The sequence below is a fragment of the Pelodiscus sinensis genome, chromosome 1 (assembly GCF_052426305.1).
Source record: "Pelodiscus sinensis isolate ZL-2025 chromosome 1, ASM5242630v1, whole genome shotgun sequence".
Taxonomy (NCBI): Eukaryota; Metazoa; Chordata; order Testudines; family Trionychidae; genus Pelodiscus; species Pelodiscus sinensis.
Genome location: NC_143052.1, coordinates 360427969 through 360455385, shown reverse-complemented (window position 1 = coordinate 360455385; position 27417 = coordinate 360427969). Strand labels below are relative to the sequence as shown.

General features: G+C 73.3%; 1 protein-coding gene across 1 annotated transcript; it reads right to left on the bottom strand.

The window, feature by feature from the left end:
• Positions 1-6269: 6269 nt before the first annotated feature.
• On the bottom strand, positions 6270-16215 carry CCKBR (cholecystokinin B receptor). The gene is made up of 5 exons (XM_075918012.2): positions 15935-16215; positions 10260-10511; positions 9219-9474; positions 8430-8557; positions 6270-7157 (listed from the first exon to the last, which is right to left on the bottom strand). Exons 1-5 carry the CDS (start codon positions 16080-16082, stop codon positions 6631-6633), a joined length of 1311 nt encoding a protein of 436 aa, XP_075774127.2. The 5' UTR covers positions 16083-16215; the 3' UTR covers positions 6270-6630.
• Positions 16216-27417: the final 11202 nt, after the last annotated feature.

Sequence of the window (27417 nt, the reverse complement as noted above, 5' to 3'; positions counted from 1 at the left end):
TCCCCCTCCCTTTGTTCCTCTCCCTGGGGGGTGGCTGGTCAGACAGGTTGAGAGACCCTCTTTGCATAATGACCCGGCGGCAGCCAGTGGGGTTACCACAGACCCATAGAAACCAGCAAGTTCCCCCCCACTACGGCACAGCATCCCTGCCAGTGCAGACGCTCTCTTGTGCAAGAAAGCTCCCATGGCCATTTTAACCATCGGCCTTTCTTGCACAAGAAATTCCTGTTGCCTGTCCCCACTGGCCTCTTGCACAAGAACAGTTGTGCAAAAGGGCTTATTCCTGAGCGGGAGCATCAGAGTTCTTGTGCAAGAAGCCCTGATTTCATACGTAGAATCTCATTTTTCTTGCGCAAGAACACACGGCCAGTGTAGACAGGCAGCACGTTTTAGTGCAAAAGTGGCCGCGGTGGTGCAAGATCGCGCCAGTGTAGACACAGCCTTAGATTGTGGATTCTACAGGACGGGCCCGGCGGGGTCGTGTGGGGAAGATCCAGAGTGAACTGACCGGGGATCCGGGGCTGGTTCCCTGGGACCGGAGAACCCGTTCGGGGAGGTGAGATGGGTCCTAGAACCCCTCCCCTGTGCTAGGCCCGGGGCTGACTGGGGCACAGGGGAGTTGGGGTGTCCGAGGGGTTTTGCTTGGGAGGTTCCCCCTGGCCGGATTGGCAGCTGAAGCGCTCGCTGGACCTGGCTTTGGAGGTCTCCAGTCGGGAGCTGCAAGGAGCCCTGAGTCTGAGCAATTGGCCCTGAGCGGACGCCCTCGGCGGTGCCCAGACCCGGCCCGTCACACCCACCAACAGGGAGTGGAGGCCCCGTGGGTGCCACGGGGAGGCAGCCCCCAGTGTCCCCAAGGGGCAGTGGAGGAGCACCCCACCCTGCCTGGGAATTCCCGCCCGGCGCTACAGGACGCCTGGCTAGAAAGGGCAGAGAGTGCGTGGGGGGCACGGGACCAGCCCGTCGGGGGGGCCAGCCCCCAGGACAGGAAGGAGTTTGCCCCCCCGGGCGAGGGGTCGATAGGACCTGGGGCCCCCCCGCTGCCCGTCACCCGGCCGCGTGGCCCCTCCCCCCAGCCGGCCCCAGGCCGTGGGCGACGCGCCTCCCTGGCCTCGACGCTCCCCATAGCGCTAGTCACAGACCCCTGGCTGGGAGACGCCCAGGCGCCCCCTGGGGAGACCCCGGCTCTGCAGCACGGGGGGGGGGGTGCAGTGCCAGTCCCTGGCTGGGTGACCCCCACTGGCCCGTCCGGGAGCGCGGGGCCCCAGGACAGTGTCCGAACGGCTCCGACCGGCTAAGGGAAGGGACGGAACACAGTGCGAGTGTGGGGGGAGGGGCAGGTTTCCCGCGGGAACCATGGGGGAGACACTAAGGGGGGTGGGAGTCTAGGGGCCCATCCCAAGGGGGCTGAGGCGTCCTGGCCCCGACTCCTGTGGCCACGTCACGTCTGTGCCTGGCTGTACCTGGAGAGGCCATAAATCCCCCCCCCCCTTCCACTGGCCGACGGAGTCTGGTCTGGCTGCTACAGGGGTGCAGGGTCGGGGGGACCCCGACTCGCTGTCACAGTGTTAGAACCTCTCCCCTGTGTGGGGGGGGGGCAGGGAGCGCGGGGGTGTCCGACGGGAGGGGGGGATGGGTTAGAACCTCTCCCGTGTGGGGGGGGCCCAGAGAGCACGGAGGTGTCCGAGGGGAGGGGGGATGGGTAAGAACCTCTCCCCTGTGTGTGGGGGGGCCCAGGGAGTGCGGGGGTGTCCGAGGGGAGGGGGGATGGGTTAGAACCTCTCCCCTGTGTGGGGGGGCCCGGGGAGCGCGGGGGCCCGAGGGGAGGGGGGATGGGTAAGAACCTCTCCCCTGTGTGTGGGGGGGCCCAGGGAGTGCGGGGGAGTCCGAGGGGAGGGGGGATGGGTTAGAACCTCTCCCCTGTGTGGGGGGGCCCGGGAGCGCGGGGGTGTCCAAGGGGAGGGGGGGATGGGTTAGAACCTCTCCCCTGTGTGGGAGGGGCCGGGAGCGCGGGGGTATCCGAGGGGAGGGGGGATGGGTTAGAACTTCTCCCGTGTGGGGGTGCCCGGGGAGCGCGGGGGCCCGAGGGGAGGGGGGATGGGTTAGAACCTCTCCCCTGTATGGGGGGGGGCCAGGGAGCACGGGGGTGCCCGAGGGGAGGGGGGATGGGTTAGAACCTCTCCCCTGTGTGGGGGGGCCCGGGGAGCACGAGGGCCCGAGGGGAGGGGGGATGGGTTAGAACCTCTCCCCTGTGTGGGGGGGCCTGGGAGCGCGGGGGCCCGAGGGGAGGGGGGATGGGTTAGAACCTCTCCCTTGTGTGGGGGGGCCCGGGGAGCGCGGGGGCCCGAGGGGAGGGGGGATGGGTTAGAACCTCTCCCCTGTGTAGGGGGGCCCGGGGAGCGCGGGGGCCCGAGGGGAGGGGGGATGGGTTAGAACCTCTCCCCTGTGTGGGGGGGCCCGGGGAGCGCGGGGGCCTGAGGGAAGGGGGATGGGTTAGAACCTCTCCCCTGTGTGGGGGGGCCCGGGGAGCGCGGGGGCCTGAGGGGAGGGGGGATGGGTTAGAACCTCTCCCCTGTGTGGGGGGGCCCGGGGAGCGCGGGGGCCCGAGGGGAGGGGGGATGGGTTAGAACCTCTCCCCTGTGTGGGGGGGCCCGGGGAGCGCGGGGCCCGGGGAGGGGGGATGGGTTAGAACCTCTCCCCTGTGTGGGGGGGCCCGAGGAGCGTGGGGGCCTGAGGGGAGGGGGGATGGGTTAGAACCTCTCCCCTGTGTGGGGGGGCCCGGGGAGCGTGGGGGCCCGAGGGGGGGGATGGGTTAGAACCTCTCCCGTGTGTGGGGGGGCCCGGGGAGCGCGGGGGCCCGAGGGGAGGGGGGATGGGTTAGAACCTCTCCCCTGTGTGGGGGGGCCCGGGGAGCGCGGGGGCCCGAGGGGAGGGGGGATGGGTTAGAACCTCTCCCCTGTGTGGGGGGGGCCGGGGAGCGCGGGAGCCCGAGGGGAGGGGGGATGGGTTAGAACCTCTCCCCTGTGTGGGGGGGCCCGGGGAGCGCGGGGGCCCGAGGGGAGGGGGGATGGGTTAGAACCTCTCCCCTGTGTGGGGGGGCCCGGGGGGATTTGCTTGTGAGGGTCCGTGCTGGCCGGGGGCTGTGAGGGTCCGTGCTGGCCGGGGGCTGTGCGGCTGTGGCTGGCTCGGGCCGTCGCCCTGGCTCCGCGCTCTCAGGGTGCGAGGTCCCCGCCCCCCATTGCTGCGCGTTCGCCTCCCGCTGTGGCGCCCAAGGGGCCGGCCGGACGCGGCGATGGGAAGAGCCGTTGGGGAGTTTCCTCTTGAGAATCCTTGTGCAAACCTGGTTGTGCAAGGGAGCCTGGGGCCCGACGTGCGACAGCCCCAGGGCCCGTCCGGGGAGACCTGAACGGGGCCAACCGAGCTCAAGAGGGGATGGGGGCAGGGACCTGTGTGGCCAGGCTGAGCGTGGGGAGGTGGGGCTACCTGGGGGCAGGCTGAGTGGGGGGGGGCAGGCTGAGTGGGCCTGGGGGCAGGCTGAGTGGGGGGGGCAGGCTGAGTGCAGGCGGTCAGGGGCCCTGGGGGCAGGCTGAGCGGGGGGGGGCAGGCTGAGTGGGCCCTGGGGGCAGGCTGAGTGGGGGGCGGCTGAGTGCAGGCGGTCAGGGCCCTGGGGGCAGGCTGAGTGGGTCCTGGGGCAGGCTGAGTGGGTCCTGGGGGCAGGCTGAGCGGGGGGGGGGGCAGGCTGAGTGGGCCCTGGGGGCAGGCTGAGCAGGGGGGCAGGCGGTCGGGGGCCTGGGGGCAGGCTGAGCGGGGGGGGGGGGGCAGGCTGAGTGGGCCCTGGGGGCAGGCTGAGCGGGGGGGGGGGCAGGCTGAGCGGGGGGGGGGGCAGGCTGAGTGGGGGGGCAGGCTGAGTGCAGGCGGTCAGGGGCCCTGGGGGCAGGCTGAGCGGGGGGGGGGGGCAGGCTGAGCAGGGGGGGCAGGCTGAGTGGGTCCTGGGGGCAGGCTGAGCGGGGGGGCAGGCCGAGGGGCCCTGGGGGCAGGCTGAGCGGGGGGGGGCAGGCTGAGTGGGGGGGCAGGCCGAGGGGCCCTGGGGGCAGGCTGAGTGGGGGGGGGCAGGCTGAGTGGGGGGGCAGGCCGAGGGGCCCTGGGGGCAGGCTGAGCGGGGGGGGGGGGGCAGGCTGAGCGGGGGGGCAGGCCGAGGGGCCCTGGGGCGGTAGCAGAGCCAGAGCCGGGCAGTTCCAAGGGGTTTATTATCTGCAGGCCCCTTGCAGGGCACAAGCAGCAGCACAAACACCCAGCGGCACATGTGGGGCCAGGCTGGCCGGGGGTGGGGGGCCAGGCTGGAGCCGACGGGGGCAGCACTGGGGGCACTGGCTGGGGGGGGGGGAGTCTTTCATCTTGGGGGCACCGGCGCCGATCCAGGCCCCGTGCCAGCAGCTGGGCGCAGCAGTGGGTCCGGCCCCCATCGGCTGTGTCCTGGGGGCAGGGCAGGACCCACAGCAGCCAATGCTGGGTCAGGCTGGTCCGCAGCCCGCACCCCCCTGCCGGGCCCCTGCACCCATGTGGGGCCAGTTGCTCCCCCCACACGCCCCCCGGTGCCAGCTGTGCAGCCGTTCAGCAGCCCCCTGCCCTGCGCCCCTCCACAGGTCCCACTGCCCCACAGCAGCCCTCTTCTCCCCCCCCACTCCTGTAGGGCTGGGCCTCTGCCTGCCCCTGGCTTCCCGTCTGCCCCAGGCCCCATGGATTGCCCCACAGCCAGTCTGGGGCGCGACACACAGGGCTTGTGGCTGGCGGCCTCAGGCCCAGCCGGGGGGGGGGGCTGAGACTATCCCCTGAGCTGGAGACCAGCCTGCCAGGAGCCGTGGGGGGGCCACGCCGGGGCGGAGAGGAGCAGCCCCACCCCCAGTGTCAGCTGCTGTGGGGAGCCCCCGGGGCCCGGCCTTTAGGGGTCCCTGGGGCAGGGTAGCACGGGGGGGGGGGTCAGAGGGGGCACTAAGGAGCTAGACTGCTGAGGGGGGGCGCTAAGGGAGCCCCAGGCTGCTGATGGGGGGGGGTGCCCCAGGGGGGGCCCCAGGGGGGCCTCATGCTGCTGACGGGGGGGATCCCAGGGGGGTCCCAGGCTGCTGACGTAGAGGGACTCAGGGGGGCCCCAGGCTGCTGACGGGGGGCGCTAGGGGGGCCCCAGGCTGCTGACGGGGGGGCGCTAGGGGGGCCCCAGGCTGCTGATGTGGGGGGGCCCCGGGAGACCCCAGGCTGCTGATGGGGGGGCGCTAGGGGGGCCCCAGGCTGCTGATGGGGGGGCGCTAGGGAGGCCCCAGGCTGCTGATGGGGGGGCGCTAGGGGGGCCTCATGCTGCTGACGGGGGGGATCCCAGGGGGGCCCCAGGCTGCTGACGTGGGAGGGGCTAGGGGAGCCCCAGGCTGCTGACGGGGGGCGCTAGGGGGGCCCCAGGCTGCTGACAGGGGGGCGCTAGGGGGGCCCCAGGCTGCTGACGGGGGGGCGCTAGGGGGGCCCCAGGCTGCTGACGGGGGCGCTAGGGGGGCCCCAGGCTGCTGACGGGGGGCGCTGGGGGGCCCCAGGCTGCTGACTGGGGGGTATTAGGGGGGCCCCAGGCTGCTGACGGGGGGCGCTGGGGGGCCCCAGGCTGCTGACGGGGGGCGCTGGGGGGCCCCAGGCTGCTGACGGGGGGCGCTAGGGGGGCCCCAGGCTGCTGACGGGGGGCGCTGGGGGGCCCCAGGCTGCTGACTGGGGGGTATTAGGGGGGCCCCAGGCTGCTGACGGGGGGCGCTGGGGGGCCCCAGGCTGCTGACGGGGGGGCGCTAGGGGGGCCCCAGGCTGCTGACGTGGGGAGGCCCCAGGCTGCTGACGAAGGGGGCCCAGGCTGCTGACGGGGGGCGCTAGGGGGGCCCCAGGCTGCTGACGGGGGGCGCTGGGGGGCCCCAGGCTGCTGACTGGGGGGTATTAGGGGGGCCCCAGGCTGCTGACGGGGGCGCTAGGGGGGCCCCAGGCTGCTGACGTGGGGAGGCCCCAGGCTGCTGACGAAGGGGGCCCAGGCTGCTGACGGGGGCGCTAGGGGGGCCCCAGGCTGCTGACGGGGGGCGCTGGGGGGCCCCAGGCTGCTGACTGGGGGCGCTGGGGGGCCCCAGGCTGCTGACGTGGGGAGGCCCCAGGCTGCTGACGTGGGGGGGCCCCAGGCTGCTGACGGGGGCGCTAGGGGGGCCCCAGGCTGCTGACGGGGGGCTCTGGGGGGCCCCAGGCTGCTGACGGGGGGCTCTGGGGGGCCCCAGGCTGCTGACGGGGGCGCTAGGGGGGCCCCAGGCTGCTGACGGGGGCGCTAGGGGGGCCCCAGGCTGCTGACGTGGGGAGGCCCCAGGCTGCTGACGAAGGGGGCCCAGGCTGCTGACGGGGGCGCTAGGGGGGCCCCAGGCTGCTGACGTGGGGGGGCCCCAGGCTGCTGACGGGGGCGCTAGGGGGGCCCCAGGCTGCTGACGTGGGGGGGCCCCAGGCTGCTGACGGGGGCGCTAGGGGGGCCCCAGGCTGCTGACGGGGGGCGCTGGGGGGCCCCAGGCTGCTGACGGGGGCGCTAGGGGGGCCCCAGGCTGCTGACGAAGGGGCCCCAGGCTGCTGACGGGGGCGCTAGGGGGGCCCCAGGCTGCTGACGGTGGTGTAGCTGATCTTGGAGAGCGAGGCGCCGGTGGCGGCCGTGTCGTCGTCGGGCGGGGGCGGGCGTGGCCGGCGTGGCCGGCAGCGGGCGCAGGTGGTGGCCACGGCGGCGCGGAAGCGCCGGTTCATGAAGCAGTAGACGAGCGGGTTGACGCAGGCCGAGGTGTAGGACAGCAGGTGGATGAAGGAGATGGGGGCGCCCGAGAGGGCCCGCTGGGCCGCGGCCGGGGCGAAGGCTCGCCAGGTGTTGGCGGAGAACACGGGCAGCCAGCACAGGAAGAACAGGGCCACAATGACGATCAGCATGCGGATCACCCGCTTCTTGGCCAGCAGCTTGGCCTGGGAGCTGTTGATGCGGGCGTGGTCCTGCTGCACCCCGGCCGCGCCCGCCCGGCCCAGCACGCTCAGCTCCAGCGTGGCCCCCGGCCGTGGCAGCTCCACGTAGCAGCCGTCGTCCTCCTCGGCCGGCGCCAGGGGCTCTGCCGCTCCGTGCTGGGCGGCTGGGGAGAGAGCGGAGCCGTGGGCCGGCCGATGTCCCCACGTGGGAGCCAGGGCCGGCTGGGCTCAGCGCCCCACATTGCCGGCTCAGTGTCCACCCCCCGGGAATCATGCTCCCTCTGGTCTCGCAGCCCTCCCTGCGCCCCTGGAGGAAGAGTCCAGTCCCCAGGGGGGCCAGGAGGGTCCAGGGACATGTGAGGACCCTGGGGACAGATGGGGGCAGGCGGAGCGCAGGGGGCGGACGGGGGAAGGAGGGGCACTGGGGTTGGACGGGGTCGGATGGGGCGGGCGGGGCGCTGCGGGCGGACGGGGGAAGGAGGGGCTCTGGGGTCAGACGGGGTCGGATGGGGGCAGGCGGGGTGCTGGGGGAAAGAGGGGCGCAGGGGTTGGATGGGGCAGGATGGAGGAAGGAGGGGTGCTGGGGGTGGTCGGGGGAGGAGGGGCACTGGGGTCAGACGGGGTCGGATGGGGCGGGCGGGGTGCTGGGGGCGGACGGGGGAAGGAGGGGTGCTGGGGGTGGTCGGGGGAAGGAGGGTACTGGGGTCAGACGGGGTCGGATGGGGCGGGCGGGGTGCTGGGGGCGGACGGGGGAAGGAGGGGTGCTGGGGGCGGGCTGGGGTGGGGGGGGGGCACTGGGGGCGGGGGGAAGGAGGGGCGCTGGGGGCACGCGGGGGCGGGCGGGGCGGCTGGGGGTGGACGGGGGAAGGAGGGGTGCTGGGGGGCGGGGCGGGGCGGGCGGGGGAAGGAGGGGCGCTGGGGGCGGGCGGGGGTGGGCGGGGTAAGGAGGGGCACTGGGGGCGGGCGGGGGGCAGGCGGGGGAAGGAGGGGCTGGGGCGGGCGGGGGCGGGCGGGGCGGGTGGGTGTGGGCGGGGGCAGGCGGGGGCAGGCGGGGGAAAGAGGGGCGCTGGGGGCGGGCGGGGGCGGGCGGGGGGAAGGAGGGGCGCTGGGGTGGGCGGGCAGGGGAAGGAGGGGCGCTGGGGGCAGGCGGGGGCGGGCGAGGCGCTGGGGGCAGGCGGGGGAAGGAGGGGCGCTGGGGGCGGGGGCAGGCGGGGGCAGGCGGGGCGCTGGCGGCGGGCGGGGCGCTGGCGGCGGGCGGGGGCGGGCGGGCGCTGGGGGCAGGCGGAGGCAGGCGGGGGCAGGCGGGGCGCTGGGGCGGGCGGAGGCGGGCGGGGGCGGGCGGGGCGCTGGGGGCGGGCGGGGCGGGCGGGGGGGCGGGTGGGGCGCTGCAGGCGGACGGGGGGCCAGCGGGGCCCGAGGGCATCTTGGCTTCTCACCTGAGGCGTCTCTCTTGGCGCCGGGGTGGAAGCGGACGCCGCGGTAGAGCTCGCGGGCGATGAGGCCATAGGCCACGGCCATCACCACGCCGGGGATGAAGAAAAGGAAGAGGAGCAGCAGGACGTACCTGGGGCCGGACAGCCTGTCACACGGGGCCCCAGCCCCCCTGCCAGCCTGTGCCCCCCCCGCGCCAGCCTGTCCCTCCCCCCGCCAGCCTGTGCCCCCCTGCCAGCCTGTCCCCCCCCGCGCCAGCCTGTCCCTCCCCCCGCCAGCCTGTGCCCCCCTGCCAGCCTGTGCCCCCCCCGCGCCAGCCTGTCCCTCCCCCCGCCAGCCTGTGCCCCCCTGCCAGCCTGTCCCCCCCCGCGCTAGCCTGTCCCTCCCCCCGCCAGCCTGTGCCCCCCTGCCAGCCTGTGCCCCCCCCGCGCCAGCCTGTCCCTCCCCCCGCCAGCCTGTGCCCCCCTGCCAGCCTGTCCCCCTCCCCCCCCAGCCTGTGCCCCCCTGCCAGCCTGGCCCCCCCGCGCCAGCCTGTCCCCCCCCGCGCTAGCCTGTCCCTCCCCCCGCCAGCCTGTGCCCCCCTGCCAGCCTGTCCCCCCCCGCGCCAGCCTGTGCCCCCCTGCCAGCCTGTCCCCCCCCCGCGCCAGCCTGTCCCCCCCCCCCGCACCAGCCTGTGCCCCCCTGCCAGCCTGTCCCCCCCCCACCAGCCTGTCCCCCCCCCCCACACCAGCCGCCAGTTTGCGCTCCCCCTCCCCTTGCCAGGGCCAGCGGCTCCGGGCCGGCCGGGGACTCACCAGGCCTGCGTGAAGGGGTGTCCGGGCCAGCGGTGCTGGCACTGGCGCAGGTGGGGGCGGGCGGGCAGGGGCACCGTGGTGCTGTACACGGCGTAGGGCAGCATGAGCAGCAGCGACAGCGCCCAGGTGCCGGCGATGACCCGGCAGGCGTGGGAGCGGGTCTGCCAGGCGCGGGACTGCAGCGGGTTGCAGATGGCGCTGTACCGCTCCATGGCGATCGCCACCAGGCTGAAGGTGGAGACGCTGACCGAGACCCCTGGGGGCACAGGCCGTGTGAGCGCCCCCCCGCCCGGCCCTGCCCCCCCCGCGCCCGGCCCCCCGCCCGGCCCTGCCCCCCCCCGGGCCCAGCCCTGCCCCCAACCCCGCCCTGCCCCGCCCAGCCCTGCCCCCCGCGCCCGGCCCCCCCCCGCCCAGCCCTGCCCCCAACCCGCGCCCGGCCCCCCCCTGCGCCCGGTCCTGCCCCCCCCCGCGCCCGGCCCCCCCCCCGGGCCCAGCCCTGCCCCCAACCCGCGCCCTGCCCAGCCCCGCCCCCTGCGCCCGGCCCTGCCCCCAACCCGCGCCCGGCCCCCCCCACCCAGCCCTGCCCCCAACCCGCGCTCGGCCCCCCCCGCCCGGCCCTGCCCCCAACCCGCGCCCAGCCCCCCCCCCGCGCCCAGCCCCGCCCCCCCCCGCCCGGCCCCCCCTGCGCCCGGCCCCCCCCCGCGCCCGGCCCTGCCCCGCCCCGCCCAGCTCCACCCTCCGCGCCCGGCCCTGCCCCACTCCCTGCGCCCGGCCCTGCTCCGCCTAGCCCCCTGCGCCCGGCCCCACCCAGCCCTGCCCAGCCCAGCCCCGTGCCCGACCCTGCCCCGCCCACTGCGCCCCACCCTACCCCAGCTCCTGCGCTCAGCTTCCCCCGCACTGCCCCTGCCCTGCTCCCCGTGCCCAGGCCCGGCCCTCCCCCGCCCAGCCCTGCTCCACCCCCACGCCCAGCCCTCCTGCACCCATCCCTGACCCGCCCACCAGCCCCCCACGGTTCCCCGGCCGAGCCCCCGCGCCGCTCACCCATGAGATAGGCCATGAGCTTGCAGACGGGCGTGCCGAAGACGAAGGTGCCCATGAGGTTGGGCAGCAGGGTGAAGGGCATACAGCACAGCGCCAGCAGCAGGTCGCTGAGCGCCAGCGAGAGCAGGAAGGAGTTGGTGACGGTTCGCAGGCGCCGGTTCAGCGCCAGCACGGCCATGACCAGCCCGTTGCCGCTGACGCTGAGCACGAAGATCAGCGCGTACAGCAGCACCCGCACGGCGAAGGCCAGGTCTGCGGGACGGGCAGGCGTCAGGCCCAGCAGCGGCGGCTGGCCGGAGACCCCGCCCCCGCCGCGACGGACCTGACCCACGGCCCTTAGCCCCGCCCACACCGCGACGGACCTGCCCCGCGGCCCTTAGCCCCGCCCACACCGCGACGGACCTGCCCTGCGGCCCTTAGCCCTGCCCCCGCCGCGACGGACCTGCCCCCAGCCCCGCCCCCGCCGCGACGGACCTGACCCCCGCCCCTTAGCCCCGCCCCCGCCGCGACGGACCTGCCCCGCGGCCCTTAGCCCCGCCCCCGCCGCGACGGACCTGCCCCGCGGCCCTGAGCCCCGCCCCCGCCGCGACGGACCTGACACACGGCCCTTAGCCCCGCCCCCGCTGCGACAGACCTGCCCCACGGCCCTGAGCCCCGCCCCCACCGCGACGGACCTGCCCCACGGCCCTTAGCCCCGCCCACACCGTGACGGACCTGCCCCACGGCCCTTAGCCCCGCCCACACCGTGACGGACCTGCCCCGCGGCCCTTAGCCCCGCCCACACCGTGACGGACCTGCCCCGCGGCCCTGAGCCCCGCCCCCACCGCAACGGACCTGCCCTGCGGCCCTTAGCCCCGCCCACACCGTGAGGGACCTGCCCCGCGGCCCTGAGCCCCGCCCCCACCGCGACGGACCTGCCCCGCGGCCCTTAGCCCCGCCCACACCGTGACGGACCTGCCCCGCGGCCCCCAGCCCCGCCCCCACCGCGACGGACCTGCCCCACAGCCCTGAGCCCCGCCCCCACCGCGACGGACCTGCCCCGTGGCCCTGAGCCCCGCCCCGTGGCCTTTACCCCACCCCCACCACACTGCTGCCCTTAGCCCCGCCCCATGGCCTTTGCCCCCCTCCCCCCCACATCTCCACCCCATCCCTACCTCGCAGCCCTGGGGGCGGATGGGGGCTAAGGGCTGGGACAGGCGGTAGTGGTTCCTGGAGAGATTCACTGGCACTAAACACGTCTCACCCCTGGGCCTGCGGAACTCCCTGCCACTGGCCCCTGGCTGGCCCCAGGGAGGCCCTGGCACTGCTGTGGTCAGCGCTCCCCATGCACCCACAGGAGGCTCCGGGGCCAGAGCCTGACTCCGTCGCCCTGGCTCGGGGCCCGGGAGCGACCAGGTGGGGAAGGGACGTCCCACGGGGCCCGGGCGGGGAAGGGACGTGCCACGGGGCCCGGGCGGGGAAGGGACGTGCCACGGGGGCCCGGGCGGGGAAGGGACGTCCCACGGGGGCCCGGGCGGGGAAGGGACGTCGCACGGGGGCCCGGGCGGGGAAGGGACGTCGCACGGGGGCCCGGGCGGGGAAGGGACGTCGCACGGGGGCCCGGGCGGGGAAGGGACGTCGCACGGGGGCCCGGGCGGGGAAGGGACGTCGCACGGAGGCCCGGGCGGGGAAGGGACGTCGCACGGGGGCCCGGGCGGGGAAGGGACGTCCCACGGGGCCCGGGCGGGGAAGGGACGTCCCACGGGGCCCGGGCGGGGAAGGGACGTCGCACGGGGCCCGGGCGGGGAAGGGACGTCCCACGGGGCCCGGGCGGGGAAGGGACGTCCCACGGGGCCCGGGCGGGGAAGGGACGTCCCACGGGGCCCGGGCGGGGAAGGGACGTCCCACGGGGCCCGGGCGGGGAAGGGACGTCCCACGGGGGCCCGGGCGGGGAAGGGACGTCCCACGGGGGCCCGGGCGGGGAAGGGACGTCCCACGGGGCCCGGGCGGGGAAGGGACGCCCCACGGGGCCCGGGCGGGGAAGGGACGTCCCACGGGGGCCCGGGCGGGGAAGGGACGTCGCACGGGGGCCCGGGCGGGGAAGGGACGTCCCACGGGGCCCGGGCGGGGAAGGGACGTCCCACGGGGGCCCGGGCGGGGAAGGGACGTCCCACGGGGGCCCGGGCGGGGAAGGGACGTCCCACGGGGGCCCGGGCGGGGAAGGGACGTCGCACGGGGGCCGGGCGGGGAAGGGACGTCCCACGGGGGCCCGGGCGGGGAAGGGACGTCCCACGGGGCCCGGGCGGGGAAGGGACGTCCCACGGGGGCCCGGGCGGGGAAGGGACGTCCCACGGGGCCCGGGCGGGGAAGGGACGTCCCACGGGGCCCGGGCGGGGAAGGGACGTCGCACGGGGGCCCGGGCGGGGAAGGGACGTCCCACGGGGCCCGGGCGGGGAAGGGACGTCCCACGGGGCCCGGGCGGGGAAGGGACGTCCCACGGGGGCTCGGGCGGGGAAGGGACGTCCCACGGGGGCTCGGGCGGGGAAGGGACGTCCCACGGGGGCCCGGGCGGGGAAGGGACGTCGCACGGGGGCCCGGGCGGGGAAGGGACGTCGCACGGGGGCCGGGCGGGGAAGGGACGTCGCACGGGGGCCCGGGCGGGGAAGGGACGTCCCACGGGGCCCGGGCGGGGAAGGGACGTCCCACGGGGCCCGGGCGGGGAAGGGACGTCCCACGGGGCCCGGGCGGGGAAGGGACGTCCCACGGGGCCCGGGCGGGGAAGGGACGTCCCACGGAAGCCCGGGCGGGGAAGGGACGTCGCACGGGGGCCGGGCGGGGAAGGGACGTCGCACGGGGGCCCGGGCGGGGAAGGGACGTCCCACGGGGCCCGGGCGGGGAAGGGACGTCCCACGGGGCCCGGGCGGGGAAGGGACGTCCCACGGGGCCCGGGCGGGGAAGGGACGTCGCACGGGGCCCGGGCGGGGAAGGGACGTCGCACGGGGCCCGGGCGGGGAAGGGACGTCCCACGGGGCCCGGGCGGGGAAGGGACGTCGCACGGGGCCCGGGCGGGGAAGGGACGTCGCACGGGGCCCGGGCGGGGAAGGGACGTCGCACGGGGCCCGGGCGGGGAAGGGACGTTGCACGGGGCCCGGGCGGGGAAGGGACGTCCCCCTTGGGGCCTGGGCGGGGAAGGGACGTCGCACGGGGCCCGGGCGGGGAAGGGACGTCGCACGGGGCCCGGGCGGGGAAGGGATGTCGCACGGGGGCCTGGGAGCGACCGGCAGCCCAAGCTGAGCCAGCAACAGACCCTCCCAGCCCAGCTCGGGCACTGGCCCCGCCAGCTGCAGGCAGCAAACCGGGGCGGTTCCTGGAGACGCCTCTCAGGGCCAGGCCAGGCTGTGGGTGCTCGGGGGATGCGGCGGGTGGAGCCTGGGGGTGCGGGGCCCGGGGGAGCCAGGCAGAGCTTAGCCCCCCAGGGAGGGGCCTGGGCAAACCCCACAGGTTCGCCCAGCCGGGTGGTGCCCGGCTCCCTGCAGGCAGCACCTGGCGCCACGGGGCCACCGTGCACAAGGGACGCGCTGGGGCTGCCTGGGCCAAGCAGGGAAAAGTCCCACAGAGGGATCCAGGCCCCGGGCGAGGGCGATGGGCTCATGGCACCAGGCCAAGGGGCCCCAATGCAGCTGCACCCGCAGGGCGAGAAACCAGATGGCAGCACCTGCAGGTTGGGGGCGAGGGGCACCGGCAGGGCTGGGGGCAGGGTCTGCGGGGCGGGAGTGAGGGGCACCGGCAGGGCTGGGGGCAGGGTCTGGGGGGCGGGAGTGAGGGGCACCGGCAGGGCTGGGGGCAGGGTCTGCGGGGCGGGAGTGAGGGGCACCGGCAGGGCTGGGGGCAGGGTCTGGGGGGCGGGAGTGAGGGGCACCGGCAGGGCTGGGGGCAGGGTCTGGGGGGCGGGAGTGAGGGGCACCGGCAGGGCTGGGGGCAGGGTCTGCGGGGCGGGGGTGAGGGGCACCGGCAGGGCTGGGGGCAGGGGCTGGGGGGCGGGAGTGAGGGGCACCGGCAGGGCTGGGGGCAGGGGCTGGGGGGCGGGAGTGAGGGGCACCTGCAGGGCTGGGGGCAGGGTCTGGGGGGCGGGAGTGAGGGGCACCGGCAGGGCTGGGGGCAGGGGCTGGGGGGCGGGAGTGAGAGGCACCGGCAGGGCTGGGGGCAGGGGCTGGGGGGCGGGAGTGAGGGGCACCGGCAGGGCTGGGGGCAGGGGCTGGGGGGCGGGAGTGAGAGGCACCGGCAGGGCTGGGGGCAGGGGCTGGGGGGCGGGAGTGAGGGGCACCGGCAGGGCTGGGGGCAGGGGCTGGGGGGCGGGAGTGAGGGGCACCTGCAGGGCTGGGGGCAGGGTCTGGGGGGCGGGAGTGAGGGGCACCGGCAGGGCTGGGGGCAGGGGCTGGGGGGCGGGAGTGAGAGGCACCGGCAGGGCTGGGGGCAGGGGCTGGGGGGCGGGAGTGAGGGGCACCGGCAGGGCTGGGGGCAGGGGCTGGGGGGCGGGAGTGAGAGGCACCGGCAGGGCTGGGGGCAGGGTCTGGGGGGCGGGAGTGAGGGGCACCGGCAGGGCTGGGGGGCAGGGTCTGGGGGGCGGGAGTGAGGGGCACCGACAGGGCTGGGGGGCAGGGTCTGGGGGGCGGGAGTGAGGGGCACCGGCAGGGCTGGGGGGCAGGGTCTGGGGGGCGGGAGTGAGGGGCACCGGCAGGGCTGGGGGCAGGGTCTGGGGGGCGGGAGTGAGGGGCACCGGCAGGGCTGGGGGCAGGGTCTGGGGGGCGGGAGTGAGGGGCACCGGCAGGGCTGGGGGCAGGGTCTGGGGGGCGGGAGTGAGGGGCACCCGCAGGGCTGGGGGGCAGGGTCTGGGGGGCGGGGGTGAGGGGCACCGGCAGGGCTGGGAGGCAGAGCCTGGGGGGCGGGGGTGAGGGGCACCCGCAGGGCTGGGGGGCAGAGTCTGCGGGGCGGGGGTGAGGGGCACCGGCAGGGCTGGGGGGCAGAGTCTGTTGGGGGGGGTGAGGGGCACCCGCAGGGCTGGGGGCAGAGTCTGGGGGGCGGGGGTGAGGGGCACCCGCAGGGCTGGGGGGCAGAGTCTGGGGGGCGGGGGTGAGGGGCACCCGCAGGGCTGGGGGGCAGGGTATGCGGGGCGGGGGTGAGGGGCACCCGCAGGGCTGGGGGGCAGAGTCTGGGGGGCGGGGGTGAGGGGCACCCGCAGCGCTGGGGGGCAGGGTCTGCGGGGCGGGGGTGAGGGGCACCGGCAGGGCTGGGGGGCAGAGTCTGGGGGGCGGGGGTGAGGGTCGGGAGCGGTAATACCCCAACCCCCCCCCCAGCATTTCTCAGGCAGCTCCTGGCCCAGCGTCCAAGGGTGCCCGCCCCAGACCTGGGGGGCGGGGCCTCTGGGATGCGACCCCCGGCCAGGCACCCCCCGGCGTAGGCGAGCGCCGAGTCCCCAGCGCTGGGCAGTATGGGGCACATGGCACATGGGCCGGGGCGGGACAGGCTGTGAGCCGAGCAAGGGGGCAGCTGCGGGCTCGGCCTGGGGGCGCCAGGTACCGGCCGCAGCGGGGGCTCTGGAATTACCCCCCCGCTCCCAACGCGGGACCCGGGAGCCTGGCCCCGGGCCGGGCCGCTCCCTTCGGGCCGGATGGCGGCGCGGCGCGGCCGGGTCTCACCTGGGGGGCCCGGGGCCCCGGGCGGGCCCCGCAGCGGGTCACAGACGCTCCGGTTCCAGGCGGACGCGTTGCCGGGCCCCCCCGCGCACAGCAGCCGCTGCAGCGTCTCGTTCGCGCGCCGCGGGTCCAGGGCTCCGGCCGCGCCCATCGCCGGCGCCTCGGGGCGGCTCCCCGGGCGGCCCCGAGGTCCCCGCTCCGGAGGAGCCTCCCTGGGAACCTCCGCTCGGCTCCAGCGCCGGCACCGACTGAGCCGGACCGGCCCCGCCGCGGATCCGCGAGCGAACAGCGCCCCCTGCCCGGCCCGACGCGGCGCTGGGAGCGGGGGATGCGGGTCGAGAGCGCGGGGCGCCGGCCCAGCTGGGGAGACGAACACGGCGCCTTCCCAGGGCGCTGGCCCGACACCCCCAGGCTGAAGGCGGCCTGGGGTCACAGGCCAAGGGATCAGCACTCTGGGAGGGGCACCCGCCGTGGCCAGGCACAGAACCCAGGCGTCCGGGCGTCCGGCGGTGGCCAGGCACAGAACCCAGGTGTCGGGCGGTGGCCAGGCACAGAACCCAGGCGTCTGGGCGCCCAGCGGTGGCCAGGCACAGAACCCAGGCGTCCGGGTGTCCGGCGGTGGCCAGGCACAGAACCCAGGCGTCCGGGTGTCCGGCTGTGGCCAGGCACAGAACCCAGGCGTCCGGGCGTCCGGCTGTGGCCAGGCACAGAAACCAGGTGTCCGGGCGTCCGGCGGTGGCCAGGCACAGACCCCAGGCGTCCGGGCGCCCGACCTTGGCCAGGCACAGAACCCAAGCGTCCGGCTGTGGCCAGGCACAGAACCCAAGCATCCGGCGGTGGCCAGGCACAGAACCCAGGCGTCCGGGCGTCCGGCTTTGGCCAGGCACAGAACCCAGGCGTCCTGGCGTCCGGCTGTGGCCAGGCACAGAACCCAGGCGTCCGGGTGTCCGGCGGTGGCCAGGCACAGAACCCAGGCGTCCGGGCGTCCGGCGGTGGCCAGGCACAGAACCCAGGCGTCCGGGTGTCCGGCGGTGGCCAAGCACAGAACCCAGGCGTCTAGGCGTCCGGCGGTGGCCAGGCACAGAACCCAAGCGTCCGGCCGTGGCCAGGCACAGAACCCAGGCATCTGGGTGTCCGGCGGTGGCCAGGCACAGAACCCAGGCGTCCGGGTGTCCGGCTGTGGCCAGGCACAGAACCCAGGCGTCCGGCCGTGGCCAGGCACAGAACCCAGGCATCTGGGTGTCCGGCGGTGGCCAGGCACAGAACCCAGGCGTCCGGGTGTCCGGCTGTGGCCAGGCACAGAACCCAGGCGTCTGGGCGTCCGGCGGTGGCCAGGCACAGAACCCAGGCGTCTGGGCGTCCGGCAGTGGCCAGGCACAGAACCCAGGCGTCCGGGCGTCCGGCGGTGGCCAGGCACAGAACCCAGGCGTCCGGGCGTCCGGCGGTGGCCAGGCACAGAACCCAGGCGTCCGGGCGTCCGGCTGTGGCCAGGCACAGAACCCAGGCGTCCGGGCGTCCGGCGGTGGCCAGGCACAGAACCCAGGCGTCCGGGCGTCCGGCTGTGGCCAGGCACAGAACCCAGGCGTCTGGGCGTCCGTCGGTGGCCAGGCACAGAACCCAGGCGTCCGGGCGTCCGGCTGTGGCCAGGCACAGAACCCAAGCGTCCGGCGGTGGCCAGGCACAGAACCCAAGCGTCCGGCGGTGGCCAGGCACAGAACCCAGGCGTCCGGGTGTCCGGCTGTGGCCAGGCACAGAACCCAGGCGTCCGGGTGTCCGGCGGTGGCCAGGCACAGAACCCAGGCGTCCGGGTGTCCGGCTGTGGCCAGGCACAGAACCCAGGCGTCCGGGCGTCCGGCTGTGGCCAGGCACAGAACCCAGGTGTCCGGGCGTCCGGCGGTGGCCAGGCACAGAACCCAGGCGTCCGGGCGCCCGACCTTGGCCAGGCACAGAACCCAAGCGTCCGGCTGTGGCCAGGCACAGAACCCAAGCATCCGGCGGTGGCCAGTCACAGAACCCAAGCGTCCGGCCGTGGCCAGGCACAGAACCCAGGCGTCCGGGTGTCCGGCGGTGGCCAGGCACAGAACCCAGGCGTCCGGGTGTCCGGCTGTGGCCAGGCACAGAACCCAGGCGTCCGGGCGTCCGGCTGTGGCCAGCCACAGAACCCAGGCGTCCGGGCGTCCGGCTGTGGCCAGGCACAGAACCCAGGCGTCCGGGCGTCCGGCTGTGGCCAGGCACAGAACCCAGGCGTCTGGGCGTCCGGCGGTGGCCAGGCACAGAACCCAGGCGTCCGGGCGTCCGGCTGTGGCCAGGCACAGAACCCAGGCGTCTGGGCGTCCGGCGGTGGCCAGGCACAGAACCCAGGCGTCCGGGCGTCCGGCTGTGGCCAGGCACAGAACCCAAGCGTCCGGCCGTGGCCAGGCACAGAACCCAGGCGTCCGGGTGTCCGGCGGTGGCCAGGCACAGAACCCAGGCGTCCGGGTGTCCGGCTGTGGCCAGGCACAGAACCCAGGCGTCCGGGTGTCCGGCGGTGGCCAGGCACAGAACCCAGGCGTCCGGGTGTCCGGCTGTGGCCAGGCACAGAACCCAGGCGTCCGGGCGTCCGGCTGTGGCCAGGCACAGAACCCAGGTGTCCGGGCGTCCGGCGGTGGCCAGGCACAGAACCCAGGCGTCCGGGCGCCCGACCTTGGCCAGGCACAGAACCCAAGCGTCCGGCTGTGGCCAGGCACAGAACCCAAGCATCCGGCGGTGGCCAGGCACAGAACCCAGGCATCCGGGCGTCCGGCTTTGGCCAGGCACAGAACCCAGGCGTCCTGGCGTCCGGCTGTGGCCAGGCACAGAACCCAGGCGTCCGGGTGTCCGGCGGTGGCCAGGCACAGAACCCAGGCGTCCGGGCGTCCGGCGGTGGCCAGGCACAGAACCCAGGCGTCCGGGTGTCCGGCGGTGGCCAAGCACAGAACCCAGGCGTCTGGGCGTCCGGCGGTGGCCTGGCACAGAACCCAAGCGTCCGGCGGTGGCCAGGCACAGAACCCAAGCGTCCGGCCGTGGCCAGGCACAGAACCCAGGCGTCCGGGTGTCCGGCGGTGGCCAGGCACAGAACCCAGGCGTCCGGGTGTCCGGCTGTGGCCAGGCACAGAACCCAGGCGTCCGGGCGTCCGGCGGTGGCCAGGCACAGAACCCAGGCGTCCGGGCGTCCGGCGGTGGCCAGGCACAGAACCCAGGCGTCCGGGCGTCCGGCTGTGGCCAGGCACAGAACCCAGGCGTCCGGGCGTCCAGCGGTGGCCAGGCACAGAACCCAGGCGTCCGGGCGTCCGGCTGTGGCCAGGCACAGAACCCAGGCGTCCGGGCGTCCGGCGGTGGCCAGGCACAGAACCCAGGCGTCTGGGCGTCCGGCGGTGGCCAGGCACAGAACCCAGGCGTCCGGGCATCCGGCTGTGGCCAGGCACAGAACCCAAGCGTCCGGCGGTGGCCAGGCACAGAACCCAAGCGTCCGGCCGTGGCCAGGCACAGAACCCAGGCGTCCGGGTGTCCGGCTGTGGCCAGGCACAGAACCCAGGCGTCCGGGTGTCCGGCGGTGGCCAGGCACAGAACCCAGGCGTCCGGGTGTCCGGCTGTGGCCAGGCACAGAACCCAGGCGTCCGGGTGTCCGGCGGTGGCCAGGCACAGAACCCAGGCGTCCGGGCGTCCGGCTGTGGCCAGGCACAGAACCCAGGCGTCCGGGCGTCCGGCGGTGGCCAGGCACAGAACCCAGGCGTCCGGGCGCCCGACCTTGGCCAGGCACAGAACCCAAGCGTCCGGCTGTAGCCAGGCACAGAACCCAAGCATCCGGCGGTGGCCAGGGACAGAACCCAGGCGTCCGGGCATCCGGCTTTGGCCAGGCACAGAACCCAGGCGTCCTGGCGTCCGGCTGTGGCCAGGCACAGAACCCAGGCGTCCGGGTGTCCGGCGGTGGCCAGGCACAGAACCCAGGCGTCTGGGCGTCCGGCGGTGGCCAGGCACAGAACCCAAGCGTCCGGCGGTGGCCAGGCACAGAACCCAAGCGTCCGGCCGTGGCCAGGCACAGAACCCAGGCGTCCGGGTGTCCGGCGGTGGCCAGGCACAGAACCCAGGCGTCCGGGTGTCCGGCTGTGGCCAGGCACAGAACCCAGGCGTCCGGGCGTCCGGCGGTGGCCAGGCACAGAACCCAGGCGTCCGGGCGTCCGGCGGTGGCCAGGCACAGAACCCAGGCGTCCGGGCGTCCGGCGGTGGCCAGGCACAGAACCCAGGCGTCCGGGCGTCCGGCTGTGGCCAGGCACAGAACCCAGGCGTCCGGGCGTCCAGCGGTGGCCAGGCACAGAACCCAGGTGTCCGGGCGTCCGTCTGTGGCCAGGCACAGAACCCAGGCGTCCGGGCGTCCAGCGGTGGCCAGGCACAGAACCCAGGCGTCCGGGCGTCCAGCGGTGGCCAGGCACAGAACCCAGGCGTCCGGGCGTCCGGCGGTGGCCAGGCACAGAACCCAGGCGTCCGGGCGTCCGGCTGTGGCCAGGCACAGAACCCAGGCGTCCGGGCGTCCGGCGGTGGCCAGGCACAGAACCCAGGCGTCCGGGCGTCCAGCGGTGGCCAGGCACAGAACCCAGGCGTCCGGGCGTCCGGCTGTGGCCAGGCACAGAACCCAGGCGTCCGGGCGTCCAGCTGTGGCCAGGCACAGAACCCAGGCGTCCGGGCGTCCGGCTGTGGCCAGGCACAGAACCCAGGCGTCCGGGCGTCCAGCTGTGGCCAGGCACAGAACCCAGGCGTCCGGGCGTCCGGCGGTGGCCAGGCACAGAACCCAGGCGTCCGGGCGTCCGGCGGTGGCCAGGCACAGAACCCAGGCGTCCGGGTGTCCGGCGGTGGCCAGGCACAGAACCCAGGCGTCTGGGCGTCCGGCGGTGGCCAGGCACATAACCCAGGCGTCCGGGCGTCCGGCGGTGGCCAGGCACAGAACCCAGGCGTCCGGGCGTCCGGCGGTGGCCAGGCACAGAACCCAGGCGTCCGGCCATGGCCAGGCACAGAACCAGGGGGCCTGGGTGCCTGGCTCCTGCTCTGGGCACTGGGAAGCCCTCGGCTGTGGGGCGTCGTGTGGGGGGCAGGGCCGGCCGGGAGGGGCTGTGGCAGAGGGCGCGGGCCCAGGGAACGTCTGCCGTCTCCAAGCAGCGCCTGGCCCCGCAGGCATGCCGTGTTTGCCCTGCTTATCCGGCCGCGGCGCGGGCCGCGTGTACGCCGGGTGGGGCGTGTTGACTCGTGGCTCGGTGCTCCGGCCTGTTTACCCGTCGGGGGGCGGGAACAGCTGCAGCCTTTCACCCAGCCGCTCACCCATTGTCTGGGCACCTGGCGTCCGGAGCCATCCGCCCACGCAGCCCCGCCCAGCCCCCCACCCAGGACTTGGTACGGCCTGCCCCGAACCTATAACAAGGTACAGCCCCCGTCAGTGCCTCCCACCTCATGACATGGTACAGTCTGCCCCATGTCCCCCATCCCATGACATGGCACGACCCCCCCGTGCCCACATTGCATGGCCCCCCGGTCTTCCCAATAGCCCCTCGTGACATGGGTCAACCCCCAAGTGCCCCTCCCCTTGCTGTGGTACCTCTCCCATTGCCCCCCGGCCCAGCGTGTGCCTGCCTGGCCTCGGGCGGGGGGCCAGTCCCCGCTGGTGGGGCGGGCGCCCGCTCCTGCCGGGGGGAGCGCTTTAGGCCCTGCGGGTTAAGGCAGCCAAGCAGGACTCGGGCTCTCTGCGTGGCGGAGGCAGGGACCCCAGTCCCTTGGGCACACGCCTGTGCCCCGACTGACTTGTGGGCACCAGGTGTGGCGCGGGCCGGACTCTCCGGCGGGCTCTGCCAGGCGCCAGCAAGGGCTGGACGCATTCGCTGGGCCGCTGCCGGTGCCACGGCTGCCACGTCCATCCACTGCTTTGCAGCCTTTGGCGCAGAACCAATCCCTGGGCTACTCAGTGCCCCGGCGCCTCTGCCCCCCAGCTCAGGCGACCTGCTGCCCTCTCGGTGGCTGTGTGGGGCCAGCACAGGGGCCAGGCTGGGCACCCCGCAGCACCCGCGGCCACCCTGCGGGCAGAGGGGCCCGGTCACTGAGCGGGGAACAGGGGTGGCGGGAAGAGGGGAGCCTGGCCGCCAGGGCCATGTGTGGGGGGACTGGGGCGTGGCAGCAGGCGGAGGTGGTTGGCTGCCGTGGCCCCTCGCTCCTGGCCCCAGGCTGCTCCCCTGGGAGACGGCGCGCAGTCTGTCCAAGGCGCAGCGCCTGGCCTGGCACCGTCGCGCCGCAGGGCCCGGGCGTCACGAGGGGCCGAAAGTCCCCGTCTGCCAGCCGCACAGGGACCACGGCTCGTCACCTTGGCCACGGTGCAAATCACCGCTCGGCTCCGTGATTCACAACACCCAGCCCTGGCCGCCTGCTGCTGGCAGTGACCGAGCCGCCCAAGGCAAACACGGCCCCGCCGGCAGCTCCCGCCGCTGGCTGCTGGCCAGCAACTGTCCCCGCACAGGCGGCGGGCCTTTCGCCAGTCCGCAGAAACAGCCCCTCCCCCTTGCCCATTCTGATCCCCCAGTGTTCACAGCCCCAGACCGCCTGTTACATTACACCCCCGTGTTCACAGCCCCCCGACCCTCCCAGTGCTGTGCCCCAGACCGCCTGTTACATTACACCCCCGTGTTCACAGCCCCCCGACCCTCCCAGTGCTGTTCCCCAGACCGCCTGTTACATTACACCCCCATGTTCACAGCCCCCCGACCCTCCCAGTGCTGTGCCCCAGACCGCCTGTTACATTACACCCCCATGTTCACAGCCCCCCGACCCTCCCAGTGCTGTGCCCCAGACCGCCTGTTACATTACACCCCCGTGTTCACAGCCCCCAGACCCTCCCAGTGCTGTGCCCCAGACCGCCTGTTACATTACACCCCCGTGTTCACAGCCCCCAGACCCTCCCAGTGCTGTGCCCCAGACCGCCTGTTATATTACACCCCCGTGTTCACAGCCCCCCGACCCTCCCAGTGCTGTGCCCCAGACCGCCTGTTACATTACACCCCCATGTTCACAGCTCCCCGACCCTCCCAGTGCTGTGCCCCAGACCGTCTGTTACATTACACCCCCGTGTTCACAGCCCCCCGACCCTCCCAGTGCTGTGCCCCAGACCGCCTGTTATATTACACCCCCGTGTTCACAGCCCCCAGATCCTCCCAGTGCTGTGCCCCCAGACCACCTGTTATATTACACCCCCGTGTTCACAGCCCCCAGATCCTCCCAGTACTGTGCCCCAGACCGCCTGTTATATTACACCCCCGTGTTCACAGCCCCCAGACCCTCCCAGAGCTGTGCCCCAGAACACCTGTTATATTACACCCCCAGTGTTCACAGCCCCTAGACCCTCCCAGAGCTGTGCCCCAGACCGCCTCTTATATTACACCCCCGTGTTCACAGCCCCCAGACTCTCCCGGTGCTGTGCCCCAGACCGCCTGTTATAGTACACCCCCGTGTTCACAGCCCCCAGACTCTCCCAGTGCTGTGCCCCAGACCGCCTGTTATACTACACCCCCGTGTTCACAGCCCCCAGACCCTCCCAGTGCTGTGCCCCAGACCGCCTCTTATATTACACCCCCGTGTTCACAGCCCCCAGATCCTCCCAGTGCTGTGCCCCAGACCGCCTGTTATATTACACCCCCGTGTTCACAGCCCCCAGACCCTCCCAGTGCTGTGCCCCAGACCGCCTGTTATAGTACACCCCCGTGTTCACAGCCCCCAGACTCTCCCAGTGCTGTGCCCCAGACCGCCTCTTATATTACACCCCCGTGTTCACAGCCCCCAGACCCTCCCAGTGCTGTGCCCCAGACCGCCTCTTATATTACACCCCCGTGTTCACAGCCCCCAGATCCTCCCAGTGCTGTGCCCCAGACCGCCTGTTATATTACACCCCCGTGTTCACAGCCCCCAGACCCTCCCAGTGCTGTGCCCCAGACCGCCTGTTATATTACACCCCCGTGTTCACAGCCCCCAGACCCTCCCAGTGCTGTGCCCCAGACCGTCTGTTATGTTACACCCCCAGTGTTCACAGCCCCCAGACCCTCCCAGCGCTGTGCCCCAGACCGCCTGTTACATTACACCCCCGTGTTCACAGCCCCCAGACCGCCTGTTACATTACACCCCCGTGTTCACAGCCCCCAGACCCTCCCAGTGCTGTGCCCCAGACCGCCTGTTATATTACACCCCCGTGTTCACAGCCCCCCGACCCTCCCAGTGCTGTGCCCCAGACCGCCTGTTATATTACACACCCGTGTTCACAGCCCCCAGATCCTCCCAGTGCTGTGCCCCCAGACCGCCTGTTACATTACACCCCCGTGTTCACAGCCCCCAGACCGCCTGTTACATTACACCCCCGTGTTCACAGCCCCCAGATCCTCCCAGTGCTGTGCCCCAGACCGCCTGTTATATTACACCCCCGTGTTCACAGCCCCCCGACCCTCCCAGTGCTGTGCCCCAGACCGCCTGTTATATTACACCCCCGTGTTCACAGCCCCCAGATCCTCCCAGTGCTGTGCCCCCAGACCGCCTGTTATATTACACCCCCGTGTTCACAGCCCCCAGACCCTCCCAGTGCTGTGCCCCAGACCGCCTGTTATATTACACCCCCGTGTTCACAGCCCCCAGACCCTCCCAGTGCTGTGCCCCAGACCGTCTGTTATATTACACCCCCAGTGTTCACAGCCCCCAGACCCTCCCAGCGCTGTGCCCCAGACCACCTGTTACATTACACCCCCAGTGTTCACAGCCCCCAGACCCTCCCAGTGTTGTGCCCCAGACCTCCTCTTATATTACACCCCCGTGTTCACAGCCCCCAGACCCTCCCAGAGCTGTGCCCCAGACCGTCTGTTATATTACACCCCCAGTGTTCACAGCCCCCCGACCCTCCCAGTGCTGTGCCCCAGACCGCCTCTTATATTACACCCCCGTGTTCACAGCCCCCAGATCCTCCCAGTGCTGTGCCCCAGACTGCCTGTTATATTACACCCCCAGTGTTCACAGCCCCCAGACCCTCCCAGTGCTGTGCCCCAGACCGTCTGTTATATTACACCCCCAGTGTTCACAGCCCCCCGACCCTCCCAGTGCTGTGCCCCAGACCGCCTGTTATATTACACCCCCGTGTTCACAGCCCCCAGATCCTCCCAGTGCTGTGCCCCAGACCGCCTGTTACATTACACCCCCAGTGTTCACAGCCCCCAGACGCTCCCAGTGCTGTGCCCCAGACCGTCTGTTACATTACACCCCCAGTGTTCACAGCCCCCCGACCCTCCCAGTGCTGTGCCCCAGACCGCCTGTTATATTACACTTCCGTGTTCACAGCCCCCAGATCCTCCCAGTGCTGTGCCCCAGACCGCCTGTTACATTACACCCCCAGTGTTCACAGCCCCCAGACGCTCCCAGTGCTGTGCCCCAGACCGTCTGTTACATTACACCCCCAGTGTTCACAGCCCCCAGACGCTCCCAGTGCTGTGCCCCAGACCGTCTGTTACATTACACCCCCAGTGCTCACAGCCCCCCGACCCTCCCAGTGCTGTGCCCCAGACCGCCTGTTATATTACACTTCCGTGTTCACAGCCCCCAGATCCTCCCAGTGCTGTGCCCCAGACCGCCTGTTACATTACACCCCCAGTGTTCACAGCCCCCAGACGCTCCCAGTGCTGTGCCCCAGACCGCCTGTTATATTACACCCCCAGTGTTCACAGCCCCCAGACCCTCCCAGTGCTGTGCCCCAGACCGCCTGTTATATTACACCCCCAGTGTTCACAGCCCCCAGACCCTCCAAGCGCTGTGCCCCAGACCACCTGTTACATTACACCCCCAGTGTTCACAGCCCCCAGACCCTCCCAGTGTTGTGCCCCAGACCTCCTCTTATATTACACCCCCGTGTTCACAGCCCCCAGATCCTCCCAGTGCTGTGCCCCAGACCGCCTGTTATATTACACTTCCGTGTTCACAGCCCCCAGATCCTCCCAGTGCTGTGCCCCAGACCGCCTGTTACATTACACCCCCAGTGTTCACAGCCCCCCGACCCTCCCAGTGCTGTGCCCCAGACCGCCTGTTATATTACACTTCCGTGTTCACAGCCCCCAGATCCTCCCAGTGCTGTGCCCCAGACCGCCTGTTACATTACACCCCCAGTGTTCACAGCCCCCAGACGCTCCCAGTGCTGTGCCCCAGACCGCCTGTTATATTACACCCCCAGTGTTCACAGCCCCCAGATCCTCCCAGTGCTGTGCCCCAGACCGCCTGTTACATTACACCCCCAGTGTTCACAGCCCCCAGACCCTCCCAGTGCTGTGCCCCAGACCGCCTGTTACATTACACCCCCAGTGTTCACAGCCCCCAGATCCTCCCAGTGCTGTGCCCCAGACCGCCTGTTATATTACACCCCCGTGTTCACAGCCCCCAGACCCTCCCAGTGCTGTGCCCCAGACCGCCTGTTATATTACACCCCCGTGTTCACAGCCCCCAGACCCTCCCAGTGCTGTGCCCCAGACCGTCTGTTATGTTACACCCCCAGTGTTCACAGCCCCCAGACCCTCCCAGCGCTGTGCCCCAGACCGCCTGTTACATTACACCCCCGTGTTCACAGCCCCCAGACCGCCTGTTACATTACACCCCCGTGTTCACAGCCCCCAGACCCTCCCAGTGCTGTGCCCCAGACCGCCTGTTACATTACACCCCCGTGTTCACAGCCCCCCGACCCTCCCAGTGCTGTGCCCCAGACCGCCTGTTATATTACACCCCCGTGTTCACAGCCCCCAGATCCTCCCAGTGCTGTGCCCCCAGACCGCCTGTTACATTACACCCCCGTGTTCACAGCCCCCAGACCGCCTGTTACATTACACCCCCGTGTTCACAGCCCCCAGATCCTCCCAGTGCTGTGCCCCAGACCGCCTGTTATATTACACCCCGTGTTCACAGCCCCCCGACCCTCCCAGTGCTGTGCCCCAGACCGCCTGTTATATTACACCCCCGTGTTCACAGCCCCCAGATCCTCCCAGTGCTGTGCCCCCAGACCGCCTGTTATATTACACCCCCGTGTTCACAGCCCCCAGACCCTCCCAGTGCTGTGCCCCAGACCGCCTGTTATATTACACCCCCGTGTTCACAGCCCCCAGATCCTCCCAGTGCTGTGCCCCAGACCGCCTGTTACATTACACCCCCAGTGTTCACAGCCCCCAGACGCTCCCAGTGCTGTGCCCCAGACCGTCTGTTACATTACACCCCCAGTGTTCACAGCCCCCCGACCCTCCCAGTGCTGTGCCCCAGACCGCCTGTTATATTACACTTCCGTGTTCACAGCCCCCAGATCCTCCCAGTGCTGTGCCCTAGACCGCCTGTTACATTACACCCCCAGTGTTCACAGCCCCCAGACGCTCCCAGTGCTGTGCCCCAGACCGTCTGTTACATTACACCCCCAGTGTTCACAGCCCCCCGACCCT